This window comes from Poeciliopsis prolifica, unplaced genomic scaffold (genome assembly GCF_027474105.1).
Source record: "Poeciliopsis prolifica strain line A6 unplaced genomic scaffold, Auburn_PproV2 SCAFFOLD006, whole genome shotgun sequence".
In the NCBI taxonomy this organism is placed as follows: domain Eukaryota; kingdom Metazoa; phylum Chordata; class Actinopteri; order Cyprinodontiformes; family Poeciliidae; genus Poeciliopsis; species Poeciliopsis prolifica.
In genome coordinates this window covers 17,223,679-17,236,418 of record NW_026562381.1, presented here as the reverse complement: position 1 = coordinate 17,236,418, position 12,740 = coordinate 17,223,679, and the positions used below count along the sequence as shown (strand labels likewise).

The following is a 12,740-nucleotide window of genomic DNA, read 5'->3' as shown; positions in this document are numbered from 1 at the left end:
TATGAGTACAATAAGCATTATTCAGCAGCATTTGTCTCATCATCACTAAATGATTGAAAGCATAAAAGGCTCTGATCAGGCTGATTTATGCAACCGGTAGTGGACAGGGTGACGACCACACCGCATTCTGAAATGTTTTGCACAATACATTTGATGCATCGCTCTTTAGCTGTTTTCTCACATCATTTGTCCATTAAAACATGCATATCAAACCATTGAACTTTGACCTAAGGGGCTGGCTCTTATGTGTTGTGCCAGTACAGTCATAAATTAAAATATGCATCCCGTTGAGGCTTGTTTTTTTGTTTGTCAGATTAAAAACATCTTTTGAAAATAATAACATTTAAGTTGATATTAAAAGACTTTTCAGTAATAAGTTCTCAAATTTTAAACAGTTTACTTATTGGTCTGATTTAGTCTTCTAATTTCAAATGTCATAATGTTTTATTAATTATCTGTAGAAATTTTTCATAATTAACAGAATTAAAGGCTTTCAAACATCCATCTGTGTGTAATTAATTTATAGAACGTGTTTTTCCGAGTGATAAAGACTCAAAAAATGGGCTTTTTAGCAATATTCTAAATTATAGAATGGGTCTGCAAATTTGACTATTCATTCTTCATATTTGCAACACATTTTTATTGGGATTCTAGGTTCTAACACATTAATTTGAAACATTTTTTAAACATTTGTCTGCATCTCTGGCTGCTTGTTTTGGACGTTGTGCTGCTGGGAGAAAAGTTCTCAGTCCTCTGGTTTCTTCCTCGACTGTCCTGCATTTATCTGCCTCTGTCTTTCCTCTCATCCTGTCTAGAACTCTGTCCCTGCTGAAGAAATAATTTCTATAGCATGACGCTGCCACTACTGCGTTTAATGATGGAAAGGATGTGACCAGAGAAATGAGCCACTGTAGTTTTGTGCCATAGAATTTGAGTTGAAGCTCAAACATTCAGTTTGAACAGATTACCTTTTCCTGCTGTTGTGCCGTTTCTCCTTTCATATTTAGATGATGCATTGCTCCAGGGGATATCGAAATTCTGGGATATTTTTATGCAACAAAACTGGAAAAGTGCAATGGGTATGAATATTTTTGCATGCAGTTTTGGCCCTTACATTGGGCAAAATTGTCTAAACACAGTGTGGATACTTTAAATTTCCAAATTTAAAAAGATTAAATGACAATTTTAGCTATTTTGTAGCTCTCCTTGATGTTGTGTGTACATGTTTAATGAAAAACGCAGCACAGCTAACTTTTTCCAAAGCGCGTGTAAAATGTCCTTTAAGGAAATAAAACTCTGACATGGCAGTTGTGTTATTATGGTGGAAGGAATTATCGGTCAACACAATTAGGAACTTGAATCACTGCTTTATGTGAAACATACAGATTTTTGCGAACATTTTATTTATGAGGGCTAAATAACATTAAAAGTTTTTAGCCTTTTTGTCAGAAGCTGTCAGAGCGTGATGGTCGGTCATCCTGAGTCTGACTTTTTGGAGATTTATTCTTCTTCTTGTTTTCAGTGTTTGACTGGTATGTCTTAAAAAAGGGGGATAGCTGCAAAAGAAAAAAAAAACATCAGTGAACTAACTCTGCTGGTTTTAATATATTAATAGATTTCATGGGAATTAATTGCACCAAATGTATTCAAACTGGATTAGTTCAATGTGTTCATTTTTTTATTTTATGGTAATTAAATAAGCAGCTGGTTGGGTGGCTGACGTGAGGGAACAGTATTAAATGATCTTCAGTTATTTCTTTTAAAATACCTATTGAGAAAAAAAATAGTGTTTCTGTACAAACCTGTATAAACTTCCAAGGTTCCATAAGAATAGTGTCAGTGCAGGTTCATTTATGAACTACATGCACCGTTTTATTTTTCTTATTGCTGCTGTCAAAATGACCAAACAATGCTGCCACCTACTGGTACAAACAGACAACGCAAACAAAGAGGCTGTGTATCATAAAATAAGCCACATTTCATTGTTTGTTTTTCAAACTGTTTTATAACTAAAGTAATCATTCTTTGACATAGTTTTTCTGAGAGATTATACTTCACCAATTCTGCAAATCAGTTCATGAATATTCACACTGTGATGCAGTGAGCGTGAAAGGTTCACCATTGAATTTCTGACAGGTTGGTTCACTTTTATCTCCTTGTAGGAAACAGGAGCTCCTTTCCATATTGACGAGTCTGAAAAAAGAGAAAATACAGATATGGAACAATGAAACTAAGTATATTTGATCAGTTATTAAAACACATGGAGTCCTCATTTTTATTTAACTACAAGGAAACATGAACTCAGAATAACTATAATAATCATGAGACTTTGGTGTGGACAATCCATGCTCAGTGCTGCAGACATTCACCATGACTCAGAATTACATGCAGATTTTTTGTTTTCATAAGACTTCTTTAAAATCCTTCTGATCTGTTAGGGAGACAGACATTTATTATTTTCTAAGACAAAATATGCTTTTCATATTCTCATAATATGTAATTTTCATAATGTATCAAACTTTTATATTCCTCTAAAGAGGGTAAAAAGTGAGCAGAAATAGTTGCATTACATAAAGAGTTTTTTAAAGATATGATTTCATATTGTGTAGTTTTTCAAAACTGCACAATTATTTAAATATTGTGAACAATTCCTGCACATTTTGTCTCCAATGTTGTCAATTTTGGTGAAAAAAATAATACTTTAAATGCCTTAGCTTTATCTAAATGCCATACGAACAAAACAGGGACTATCTGAAAATATAATTTTACCACTTACTGATTTCTGTCACGATTTCAATCTAATAATATTAATCGTTAAAAAGATCTAAACTTTGACTTCTTCCATCGCTGGATTACAGAAAAGATGAAACGTAAATAGTTAAAGAACAAATGTCATATTTTGGAGCCAATATACCTATAAATACTGAAGGGAAATGAATCTTTCTATTGTTTGTATACAGTTTGTCCATTTTAAGATAATTTCTGCCTCAGAATAAACAGGAATGTGGAGCTATGAAAACTTAATGTAGATTATCCTGCATGTGAGCTCTGACCAGAGTGTCTGGAAAAGACAATCTGGTGAGAAACTTTAAGTCTTTTTTGTGTTTCTAGTTTTTGTATTTATGCTTATAGCATATAAATAACTGCAACAATAAACAAATATGCAAACAAATAATAAACTTCTTTTATCTTAGGCGATGTGACTGTCGTCTTCTACCAGTTCATCTAAGTTGTGTGAAAACTAACTGCTGCTGCCAAATTTGAAAATCTAATCTAAAAGACCTGATGACCCATGAGTGACCCACCGGTGGGGAGAGACTCGTCTGCAGCTGTGTGTTCCAACTGCCTGCCGTCCCTGCTGATTTGTGCTCTCCTCAAACTGACGTCTGACTCGGCCATGATCCCTGCAGCTACCAAATTGTTCCCGAAAGACCTTGACGATGTGGTGCGACTCTGTGAGGACTGTTGTGACTGCTGACCCTGGACATCTGTGACACTGAGAAGAGAGTGAAGAGATGGTCATCTTCCTTCTTTATTCTATCAAGAAGTGATTTTGTGACACATTAATTAGGTTTAAATACAAAAACACATCAAAGAGCAACATCATAAGATAAGATAAGTTGAGTTGAGTAAGTTAAGTAGGTTTAACTTACTTCTGAGTGGTCAGCTTCTGATTGGTCAGCATCTTGTAAATGTCCTGCAGCAAAGCCTCAGCTGCTCCTGGTTCACAGTGTATACATCCATAGATTGCTTCCTTCGATAGCTCCAGATTCTTCTTCTTCAAAAACTGGAGCAATAACAATTTTGAGCACAAATAGCCCATAAAAATATTACAATGAGTTCTCATTAAAAATATATATTTGAAGTTGTTTTATATTGATAATATTCCCATTTTAAAGGTTTGTTTGCAAGTATATTTGATCTATTTTACCCACATGCTAACTGGATGTGAAAAACAGCTCGTTATATTTTTAGATTTTAATAACTCTTACCTTCTGTATCCGGCTCCAGTTCTTCTGCTTGGAAGAAAATGACACTCCATTGAGAAATGAGTATTTTGAGATGTCATGGGGGTAATAATGAGAAAATATCTCAGCAACCAGGTAACCATTGGACAAATCCCTGGAAGTGGAGGAGAGGACATCATTAAAATGAGTTGTGGAAGGAATTAAATGTCCATTAAAAGAATCAAAATATGAATCAAGTACATTCATTTATAAATGCAAAATGCATTCATTAAATAATATCAGTAATGAATGAGATACATGCTGCCTTTATTTAAACAAAAACACAAATATTTTATTTACTTAGAGATAAATATTCACTCATTTATTAAAGCATAAAACTTTAATAAATGTATTAAATAAGAAGAAAACTATTTTATTATTTTATACTCAGATCTTCTCAGGTTACAGTTGATCAGAACAGCTTAAAAACTCTTCTGATATTATCTGTAGGCACAGGGAAGCTGACATTTCTAAGGGTTTTGGAAGAAAGCAAACTGCATGATCCGTCATGAAGCAACTCATTTTAAATAAAAGTAAGCATGCATCCAGATGGTGTTATTTACATTTCATCAGCTTGGAACACGTATTTTTGTAATACTATATTATCTAAACGTGTAGTTATTGATCTACCTCCGTAGATTATTTGGGTGAAATGACAGTTCCAGATCTTGGAGCCACTTGATGACTTCTCTGTCAACTCCTGTCGCATGACCCTGAGAATAAGACATTCTCCTCAGAAATCAAGAATCAAGATGAGCTCTTGGAAACCGCTAACATTTATCCACCATCAGTTAAGCTGCTCCCGAAATGGCCTTTTTCTGTTTGTCCGTTTCCACAGTAACCAGCCTGGCTCTTCGCTGGCCTCTGCTGCCACCTAGCGGATAATTAATAGTTTTGATGGGAAATACAAAGCAAAGCGTTTCTGAATGATAAGTTATATTCAAAGATATTTCATCTACAATTGACAATGAGATGTTTCAGTCTAAATGTTTATTCTTTAATAAATGTTACATAAAGGTTATTTATCAAGGCAACATAAACAAAAAAAATCATGAATGCAAATTAGTGCATCATAAATCATCAAGTAGTGTTCAGTGCTTGCAACTTCAAATAAAAGAAACTTGCTCATGTATACTGTAGAGTGTTATTATTACATGAAAACCTCTGAAAACAATATTTTTCCTTATAAAGTGCTTGTGTGGTTTAGTTGCTTGAACTTACAAGGCACCAAATTCAACAAATACAGAAATGAAGTGATTTTTACCTTTTCATAGCATCTGGTCGGATGACAATAATCAGACTATTGACCCCTAAAAGTTTCAGCAGCAATTTCCTTCACATTCAGAAACATTACTGTAAGCTTTATTCACATACACTCCCAGTCAGAAGTTTCATCCATGCATTGTGGTTTTCAACCATGATTATTTTACACATTTAAAACTTCAGAGTGGTTTTAAAAACATAAAATGGGGTCTGAAGTTTGAATTATTTGATTTTCTGTAATCTACTCACGGTAAAAACAAATACAGATGCAGGCTTAAAAATTAAGATTCACCCAATAATGTTTGGATATATGTTCGTTAGTAATTTGCAGGGAAACCATTAATAAGAATCTGACATGATTCTGGTTAGATATTTAACCATTCTTCTTTTTAGAAATGGGAAGGTTTGTTTTATTTTTTCTTTGTATGGACCCTGTTTCAAGCATAGTAACTGAATTATTAGTAGAGCTGAGGCTGCGTGATTTTAAAAATCATTCAGCCTGTTTTATGTATTACAAAGCTGGTGCTGGTGTGTGTTTTAGGTCACTATCCCATTAGACGTCCCCTGTTGTGTCCAATTTTCACTCTTCTCAATCACATTGCCCAGGTAAAATGAAATGAGTACATGGACAGGAACAACCAACACGGCTCCAGCCTGTCAGTAAGAGGAAAAAGCTAAAAGACGAGTGTCGCTGTCCAGAGTGAAGCATGTTTGGCATGGACTGACCATGAAAGACTGTCTACAGCTAGAGGGTCACAACTTGGACACAGTTTGCGTTTGCTGCTCCCACATTTATATGACATTGATTGTGATAATAGGTGGCTGTAAAGATCTGAGCTGAAGTGCATCTTTTGGTAGGTTGGTGCAGTTGGAATTTCCTTTATTCAGTGTCTGCTCTGTGTCTGGTTGAAATAATCCCTTATGGTGTGTTGGGACCACAGCATTACGGCCAAAGCGGTTCTGATGTGTTTAGATTAGTTAAAGGTTTATTTCATAGAGTCCATTTAGGCACACGTTGTCTTGGTTCTGCTGGTCATTGGTACTGCAGGTAGTTCTTGAGCCTGTTGGGAAGAGGAAGGTGAGAAAGAAGGTGGAGTCTGTCGCGGCCAACGCAGCTTCTGATGCACTGACGGCACAACTGGCTCAGCAGGCGCGGCGTAGCTGTGAAAAAAAAAAACACAAAAATCTGACCTGGAAATTGTTTGTAACAAATGAGGAAATAATGACTTTTTCACTGGAAGTAGCCTGGATGTGAGGAGTCATGAAGCCCAGTTGAGTCGTACCTTCGTAGAGCAGCAGGAAGCCCTCTGTCAGACTGCTGGGTGGAGCCACATCTACTGGCCTCTGAAACTCTGTGTTTCTGGCGTTTATATCAGCCCCAAAGTCCAGCAGCAGCTTCACCACAGCTGTGCAGTCCTTTTCTGCTGCCGCGTGTAGCGGCGAATCCAACGATTTGCCTTTCTGAACGTTTGCACCTGTAGGATGAAAAAAATTATGATCTGAGATCATGTTCAGCTTTTTCTTCATAAGCATTAAGTTCCAAGCTTCAGATTTCTGTCTTTTTATGTAAATCTACAAATTCACCACATTTAACATAAAATCCTTTAACCCTGAGAACCTTTTCATCTCATTACCTTTAATTGAGAGATTATAAGCATGAAAAATCAGCTGAAAATAAGCTGCATAATATGTTGTGTGTGGATTGTTTACTAACAGCCAACCATTCTCTCTTATTCCTTCCACTTGAACTTGTTCATATTTTTGTCACTTTACAACATAAGATAATTAAACAGTGGAAGGAAAATGATGTGTGATTTTCACATTTAATAAAGAATTAGTGTGGTGTTAATCTATAATCTAATGTACTCTATAACTATAACTTTTTGCATCACTTTCGCTGTTATGTATGATCTGGTATATTACTGTCTATGAAACAGGTTTAAAGGTCCTGTAACCTTATGGGAATGTGACGTACTCCTACATGTGCAGTATCATTTACTCTTTACTATTGGCCTGTATTAGTATTTAAATTATTGTGCATAATATTGAGTGCATATTCCACCTTCTTGTCTAATTCTCTTATGTTTCATATTTTTGTATATTTTATTCTGTTTTTAATTTTTTTTGACACTCTTATCATGTTTGTACTTGTGTATGATCGTTTGAATAAATGAGTGCAGCACCTTCAAACATCTGGACATTGTTCTCAGGGATGAAGCAGACTGGTGAAAATCTACAATTCCCAGTATCAAACAGAAACCAGTGTGTATCAGAAGCCATGATGTCATCATTATCTGGGCTTACCCTCATTGTTTAAAGAGATAATAATTATTCTTTTGACTTTGAGACAAATAAATGTCTGACAAATTCTCTCTCTCATTGTAGAAATGAGTAAATAGACATAATTTTGGTAAGCAAAACGGCCCTTGGGGACGGGAAGTTTGGATTATTTAAAGATGTATTTGTCTTTTTATTTGGTGTATGTAAACTTCTGGTTTCAGCTGCATTAAAGTTTTGTTCAGTGGACTCTGTAAGAATCCATTTCCACAGGGTAAGGATTTATATCCTAACCTTTCATATCCTACTTCTGCTTGTGTGGATGCATAGGACTTGCATCTGTCTCTGAGGAGATGTAAATATCCTCTGCGCTCCGAGCTAACCTTCCTTCAGGAGCTTCCTGGCACATTCCAGCTCTTGGCAGACGCAGGCAGTGTAGAGCGCTGTACCCAGGTGAGGAATGTCCATGTCCACATCGGCCCCCCAAGTCACCAGGGCCTCAACACAACCATAATGACCTGGAAGTAATGGTGCATGAAGATAGTAATCAGTATGCGACAATGTGAGGTGATTCTCCAAGCTGTCTTCTCTGGTCAGGTTCATTTATTTTTAAAGCTGTGGGGTTTTTTTTTACACTGTAGGACATTTAGAAAGAGTGTTGTAGCAGAGCAGGAGACATACACACAACATGAAATATGGGATTGAATGTAATCCCAGATAAGGAGAAATATTGATAGGGAAAACATTGCAGTCCATCAATGAAGCTAGGCTGCTGTTTCTCAGCTAGAAAGCAGAAATATTTTCTTTTTCTTTTATGACTATTTCTTTGGATGGATTGTAAACGGCTTATGACCTGCTAAAGCAGTTTTTCACCCTTTAATGTTGGCTTTAGGCTCTCTTTTCAATACACCATGTTCTGTTATGTTATACCTTTACTGGTCGCTTCATGTATCGGTGAAGGTTGGTATACAAGGCTCTGGGGTTTTGCTCCATTTTCCAAAAGGATTTCAGTGCAAGCCACACTACCCACCATACAGGCATTGAACAGAGGGGTGACTCCATCAATTGTAGATGCATTGACCTGTAAAAACATTTTTATTGTTATTTTTAGCCCATCTTTAACAATGCAGGTTGACTAATGGCAAACGCCAGGGGGAACAATCTAATCGCTCTACAGTGTCCATAGATGGAGAGCAGCACATCTCTCATTTGTTATCCCCTTCCGAAGTTTCCCATCCATGGAAATTACATTTGACCTCAGCAGAATGGCAACATTAAAGAGTCTCCAGGCCAGAATATGACTTACATTCGCTCCTGCATCAATGAGCGCCCTGGCACAGGCAACATGGTCTGCGAGGCAGGCCTCATGAAGGGGTGTCACATGGTCTATAGTCAGAACATTCACATTGTGACCCTGGAAACACAGCACAGCAGCAGCCAGAGAGATTTAGTGGGAAAATTTGTTTTTAGAAGCACTCGGCATCAGACGTGCTCTGTCAGTCTCCAGTGGTGAACAATGGGAATTACATGAACATTATCAAAGCTTTTCTCCTCGCACAAGACAGAGCCTTCATCGTCAGTTACGGCTTTGAGTGATAACTGAACTTTACTGCAAAGTCACATTTCAACCCCACAGATTAATTAGCCTGCTAATTAAAGTGAAGATCAAACTGCAATCTGGTTCAAATTCGACTAATTCACCATGTGAATACAGTCATGTTGTCACTGATGTGTCTGATGTGAACCAAGCATCTCAAACTTCAGCCCATGGTCTTCTGTGAGTGAGCAGAAGAAGAACAAAACAAAGATTGCAGTTTTTAATCCAGCTTTTCTTTGAGAATGATATAGGAAATAAGATTGTTTCATTTTGCATTGAGACAGTGCTAGCCCCTAACACAGATAAACCCGAGGCCAACAGATCCTGGGCCAACAGCACACACATCACAATGTGTCTCAACTTCAAACAGAAGTTTTGAAATATGCTGCTTAGTGTTTGGGATCAACCAACACAAAGCAGTGCACTATAAAATCGAGGGAGAAAGATGCATCATTTTTTAAACTCTTCTATGGCATAAAAATGTGGCACGACTTTGTAGAAATACCATTCCCATCAGTCAAACTCTTTTGGGTTATTTTCTTACAAAAGTTTGACATCTTGATGTGCCTTTCTTGTGAAATAACTCAAACTCAGTTAGTTTTAATGGGTAACATCTGCACACAATAAAGTCTTGCCATTAAAATTTGGTATTGTTAAAAACGGGTCCATTCTAACACAGACATGTTTGATCTAAACTCTTTTGTATGTAAACGGACAGAAAGTGAACGGGTCTTTGGTATTAGATTTTCTTTCATAGTTCACATTCCCACTGCATGATGCTGCCTCCACTATGTTTCACTGAAGGGATGGTGTGTTTCTGTTCTTATGTTTATTTTTTGCAAGTTTGATTAAGGCTTGATCTGATCATAGAATCTTCTTCTGCACACTTGCTGTCTTTTTCCATTCTTCTGTAAAGCAAAGATTTGCAAAATAATTAGTTAATGGGGCTAAAAAAATATGCATGATAATTTTACAGCTTGTTTTGGTTTGTCACATAAAATCTCAACAGAATTAATTCAAGTTTCTAATTTTAATGTAACAAAAACTGCAAAAAAAATTAAAGGATGTGAATACTTTTGCAAGGGACTGTGTATGCAGCTCACTATCACTTCTACCCCACACTTTCCTCTATCTCTTTATCAGACATCGAGTCTACAAAGGCACTGAACGCAATTTAACAGCACCAGAGGTGGCAACAAAAGCCCAACATGCGTGCAGATAAGGGGACAGACATTACCCTCTGAGAGATTGTGTTCCCTTCACCTGTAAAATGAGGGTCCTCAGGGCGAGGAGGCGGCCCTGACTGGCAGCGTCGTGGAGGGGTGAGCGGTCCGCCCAGGATCCTGCATCAGGAATATAAATTCAGTGGTTGCTTCTCCCCACATTTATTCCAGATTGACACGTCATGCTGTCCAGAGGAGCAACACGACCTTTAGAAACTGCAATGCAGAACAGTACAAGAACCTGTCCCTGTGATGCTTAATCCAACAAGACATATTGTTTTAGCTGTTTTAGTTCTAACCTTTTGATACATATTCAAGTCAGTATTGTGTAATGTCAATTGCACCCCTCTTCTCACCGCCCCTCCCCCACACCAGACACACCTGAGTCAATATCCAGAATAACAGCTGATGCATTCCACACGCTGTCATCTTCTTTATTCTCCTCCTCCATTTTCATCATAAATTATAGATAAGAATCAACTGAACTTCCTCCTTTTATTCATGCAGCATATTTTCCTCAACTGCCATTTCAAATAGAGACATATAGAGAGACATCAAACAGATTCCTCCTAACAAGGAAGACCGTATCTACAGGAGCATGACTAATATCCTGATTTGAGCTAATTGGTATTCCCTTTGAGTGATAGCTGCAGATTATGTTGTTGTCGTGTCTGTCTTGCCCCAGAATGTGTCTCCGTGGCGCTTGTCCCCCAGAATGTGGAGTGTTGTTTTGGTTGCTGTGTGAGTGTGACAGGGTGCACTGCATAGCTGGGAATGGAAAGTAGGGCAGGCTGAGGGGGGTGGAGGGAGCGGCAGAAGGAGGATATCATGACTGGGTTCTATTATTATATTAGAGAGAAAGCTGCTGGGCCGATCAAGTCTTCGTTTAAAATGGAATAGTTCAGGATTTATAAGTGGCTATTAAGCATGAAATGAAAGAAAAGTAGCCATTAATTCATATCCCTGCTATAAATGGGCATATAATTAATGGCTTTTAGAGTAAATGGATAAATGAAAAGGTATTTATAACACAGAAATCATGTAAATATGGTGCATGTGCCCTTGATTTATAACGAGGAGGATTTCTTACATCTGACCTTACAGGTGATGTCAAAAGTGTCACTATGAGACTCCCTTAAATACACATGTGTAGTTTCGTCATATTTTACATCAAATTCTACTTCAAATAACCCAGTTTTATGATAAACAGCTTCAACACAGTTATTCAAAAACTTTTCTTCCAGTACTCACTGTGTTGTTGACCGTAGTCATAGAACTCTGCTGATATCCGGGCAGCTTCTTTACGGTTCCCACGGACTATATAGAAGTATGTCAGCAAGTTGAGAGAAATCTTAACAAAAAGCTTGAAGCAGAACAGTGCCAAAATGCTAAGGTAGACATTGGACAACTGGACTGCGAAAGGCTTGTTGGTGAGTTCCACCGCTCGGTCTGACATTTCCTCAGAAGAGCTTTGCTTATGAAGAAGGCAGGACCAGATGCTGCTCCAAAAGGCACAAGAGTTGCCTACTTTTCTTCCACTGTACTCTCTGATCGTCCGGACCTGTCAGAGTGCAGCCTGCAAAAAATGCCCTGCAGCTGCTACTGGGCCTGAGAGCAACTACTGCAATGTTATTAAACACTGCCTGTGGGTGTGTGTGTTCACAAGTTATGAAAATTACAGAAGTGCCTGTTTGGTCATGAGAATATAACCTTTAGTAACAGTAAATTATATATATGTATGCTTATAAAATATGGTTCTTGCAAGATTTAATAAATGGGTTTTGAAGAACCTGCATTTTGTTTTAAAAGCTAATAGTACATATTATTTAATTGATCAATTTTTTAATGCGTACTTTCTCAATAAATATTCATTAGAGGGTAAAAGTAATTAAACATATTAGGAAAAGAACAAAGAATAAGAAGAAATTGATACAATCATTTTTTATGGATCTTCTGGTGGATTTAAAAGCAAAATGTGTCAATTTGCTTTGGCTTAGAATAGAATAGAATATAAATTGTCTTTAATGTGCCACATGAGTGAAAACACAGACTAAGCGTAAGTGGTGGCATCCAGTCGCACAAAAAAGGCATAAATAAGAGGGGAGACTGTGCAATTAGGGCAAATTTACAATGAAAAATAATACTGTGCAGTTATTCAACTCAACATTCTCTGATTAAAAAAATTACAAAGATATGGGCAAATGACTATTAGATATAAAAGAAAATAATAGTTAAATTAAAATATATTCATTGCATTAGTTTAAGTTAGTCTTACAACTACTTTACCAGATTTAACACTTATTTTCTTTTTATAAGAGTTGTTTGAAATGTAGACTGGAGTTTGCATGTGTTACTGCACTCATCAGTAATCCA

The 12,740-nt window shown here is 37.0% G+C and overlaps 2 protein-coding genes across 7 annotated transcripts; both read right to left on the bottom strand.

The window, feature by feature from the left end:
- Positions 1 to 1,384: 1,384 nt before the first annotated feature.
- LOC129360585 (spermatogenesis-associated protein 4-like) lies at positions 1,385 to 4,838 on the bottom strand. Of its 4 annotated transcripts, none has more exons than XM_055030908.1 (7): positions 4,638 to 4,838; positions 3,993 to 4,122; positions 3,654 to 3,787; positions 3,306 to 3,496; positions 2,090 to 2,193; positions 1,803 to 1,919; positions 1,385 to 1,556 (listed from the first exon to the last, which is right to left on the bottom strand). In XM_055030908.1, exons 1-6 carry the CDS (start codon positions 4,733 to 4,735, stop codon positions 1,848 to 1,850), a joined length of 729 nt encoding a protein of 242 aa, XP_054886883.1. In that variant the 5' UTR covers positions 4,736 to 4,838; the 3' UTR covers positions 1,385 to 1,556; positions 1,803 to 1,847. The 4 variants fall into 4 exon arrangements, with proteins under 4 accessions (XP_054886883.1, XP_054886884.1, XP_054886882.1 ...); XM_055030909.1 differs by having other exon boundaries at positions 2,120 to 2,193; XM_055030907.1 differs by lacking the exon at positions 1,803 to 1,919 and having other exon boundaries at positions 2,120 to 2,193.
- Positions 4,839 to 6,234: 1,396 nt separating this feature from the next.
- LOC129360789 (ankyrin repeat and SOCS box protein 5-like) lies at positions 6,235 to 11,957 on the bottom strand. Of its 3 annotated transcripts, none has more exons than XM_055031196.1 (7): positions 11,619 to 11,957; positions 10,408 to 10,487; positions 8,854 to 8,961; positions 8,478 to 8,628; positions 7,931 to 8,065; positions 6,554 to 6,745; positions 6,235 to 6,431 (listed from the first exon to the last, which is right to left on the bottom strand). In XM_055031196.1, exons 1-7 carry the CDS (start codon positions 11,821 to 11,823, stop codon positions 6,304 to 6,306), a joined length of 999 nt encoding a protein of 332 aa, XP_054887171.1. In that variant the 5' UTR covers positions 11,824 to 11,957; the 3' UTR covers positions 6,235 to 6,303. The 3 variants fall into 3 exon arrangements, with proteins under 3 accessions (XP_054887171.1, XP_054887173.1, XP_054887172.1); XM_055031198.1 differs by lacking the exon at positions 11,619 to 11,957 and adding an exon at positions 10,749 to 11,060; XM_055031197.1 differs by lacking the exon at positions 8,854 to 8,961.
- Positions 11,958 to 12,740: the final 783 nt, after the last annotated feature.

Excerpts from the sequence above, each read along its gene's own strand:
- LOC129360789 (XM_055031196.1), bottom strand. The coding sequence starts at position 11,823 with ATGTCAGACCGAGCGGTGGAACTCACCAACAAGCCTTTCGCAGTCCAG. Across the intron at positions 8,066-8,477 it reads ACATGAAGCGACCAGTAAAG|GTCATTATGGTTGTGTTGAG; the intron begins GTATAACATAAC and ends CATTACTTCCAG. Across the intron at positions 6,432-6,553 it reads CTTCCTGCTGCTCTACGAAG|CTACGCCGCGCCTGCTGAGC; the intron begins GTACGACTCAAC and ends TTTTTTTCACAG.
- LOC129360585 (XM_055030907.1), bottom strand. The coding sequence starts at position 4,735 with ATGTCTTATTCTCAGGGTCATGCGACAGGAGTTGACAGAGAAGTCATC. Across the intron at positions 4,123-4,637 it reads CACCCAAATAATCTACGGAG|GGATTTGTCCAATGGTTACC; the intron begins GTAGATCAATAA and ends CTCCACTTCCAG. Across the intron at positions 1,557-2,119 it reads AACCTGTCAGAAATTCAATG|CTATCCCCCTTTTTTAAGAC; the intron begins GTGAACCTTTCA and ends TTTCTTTTGCAG.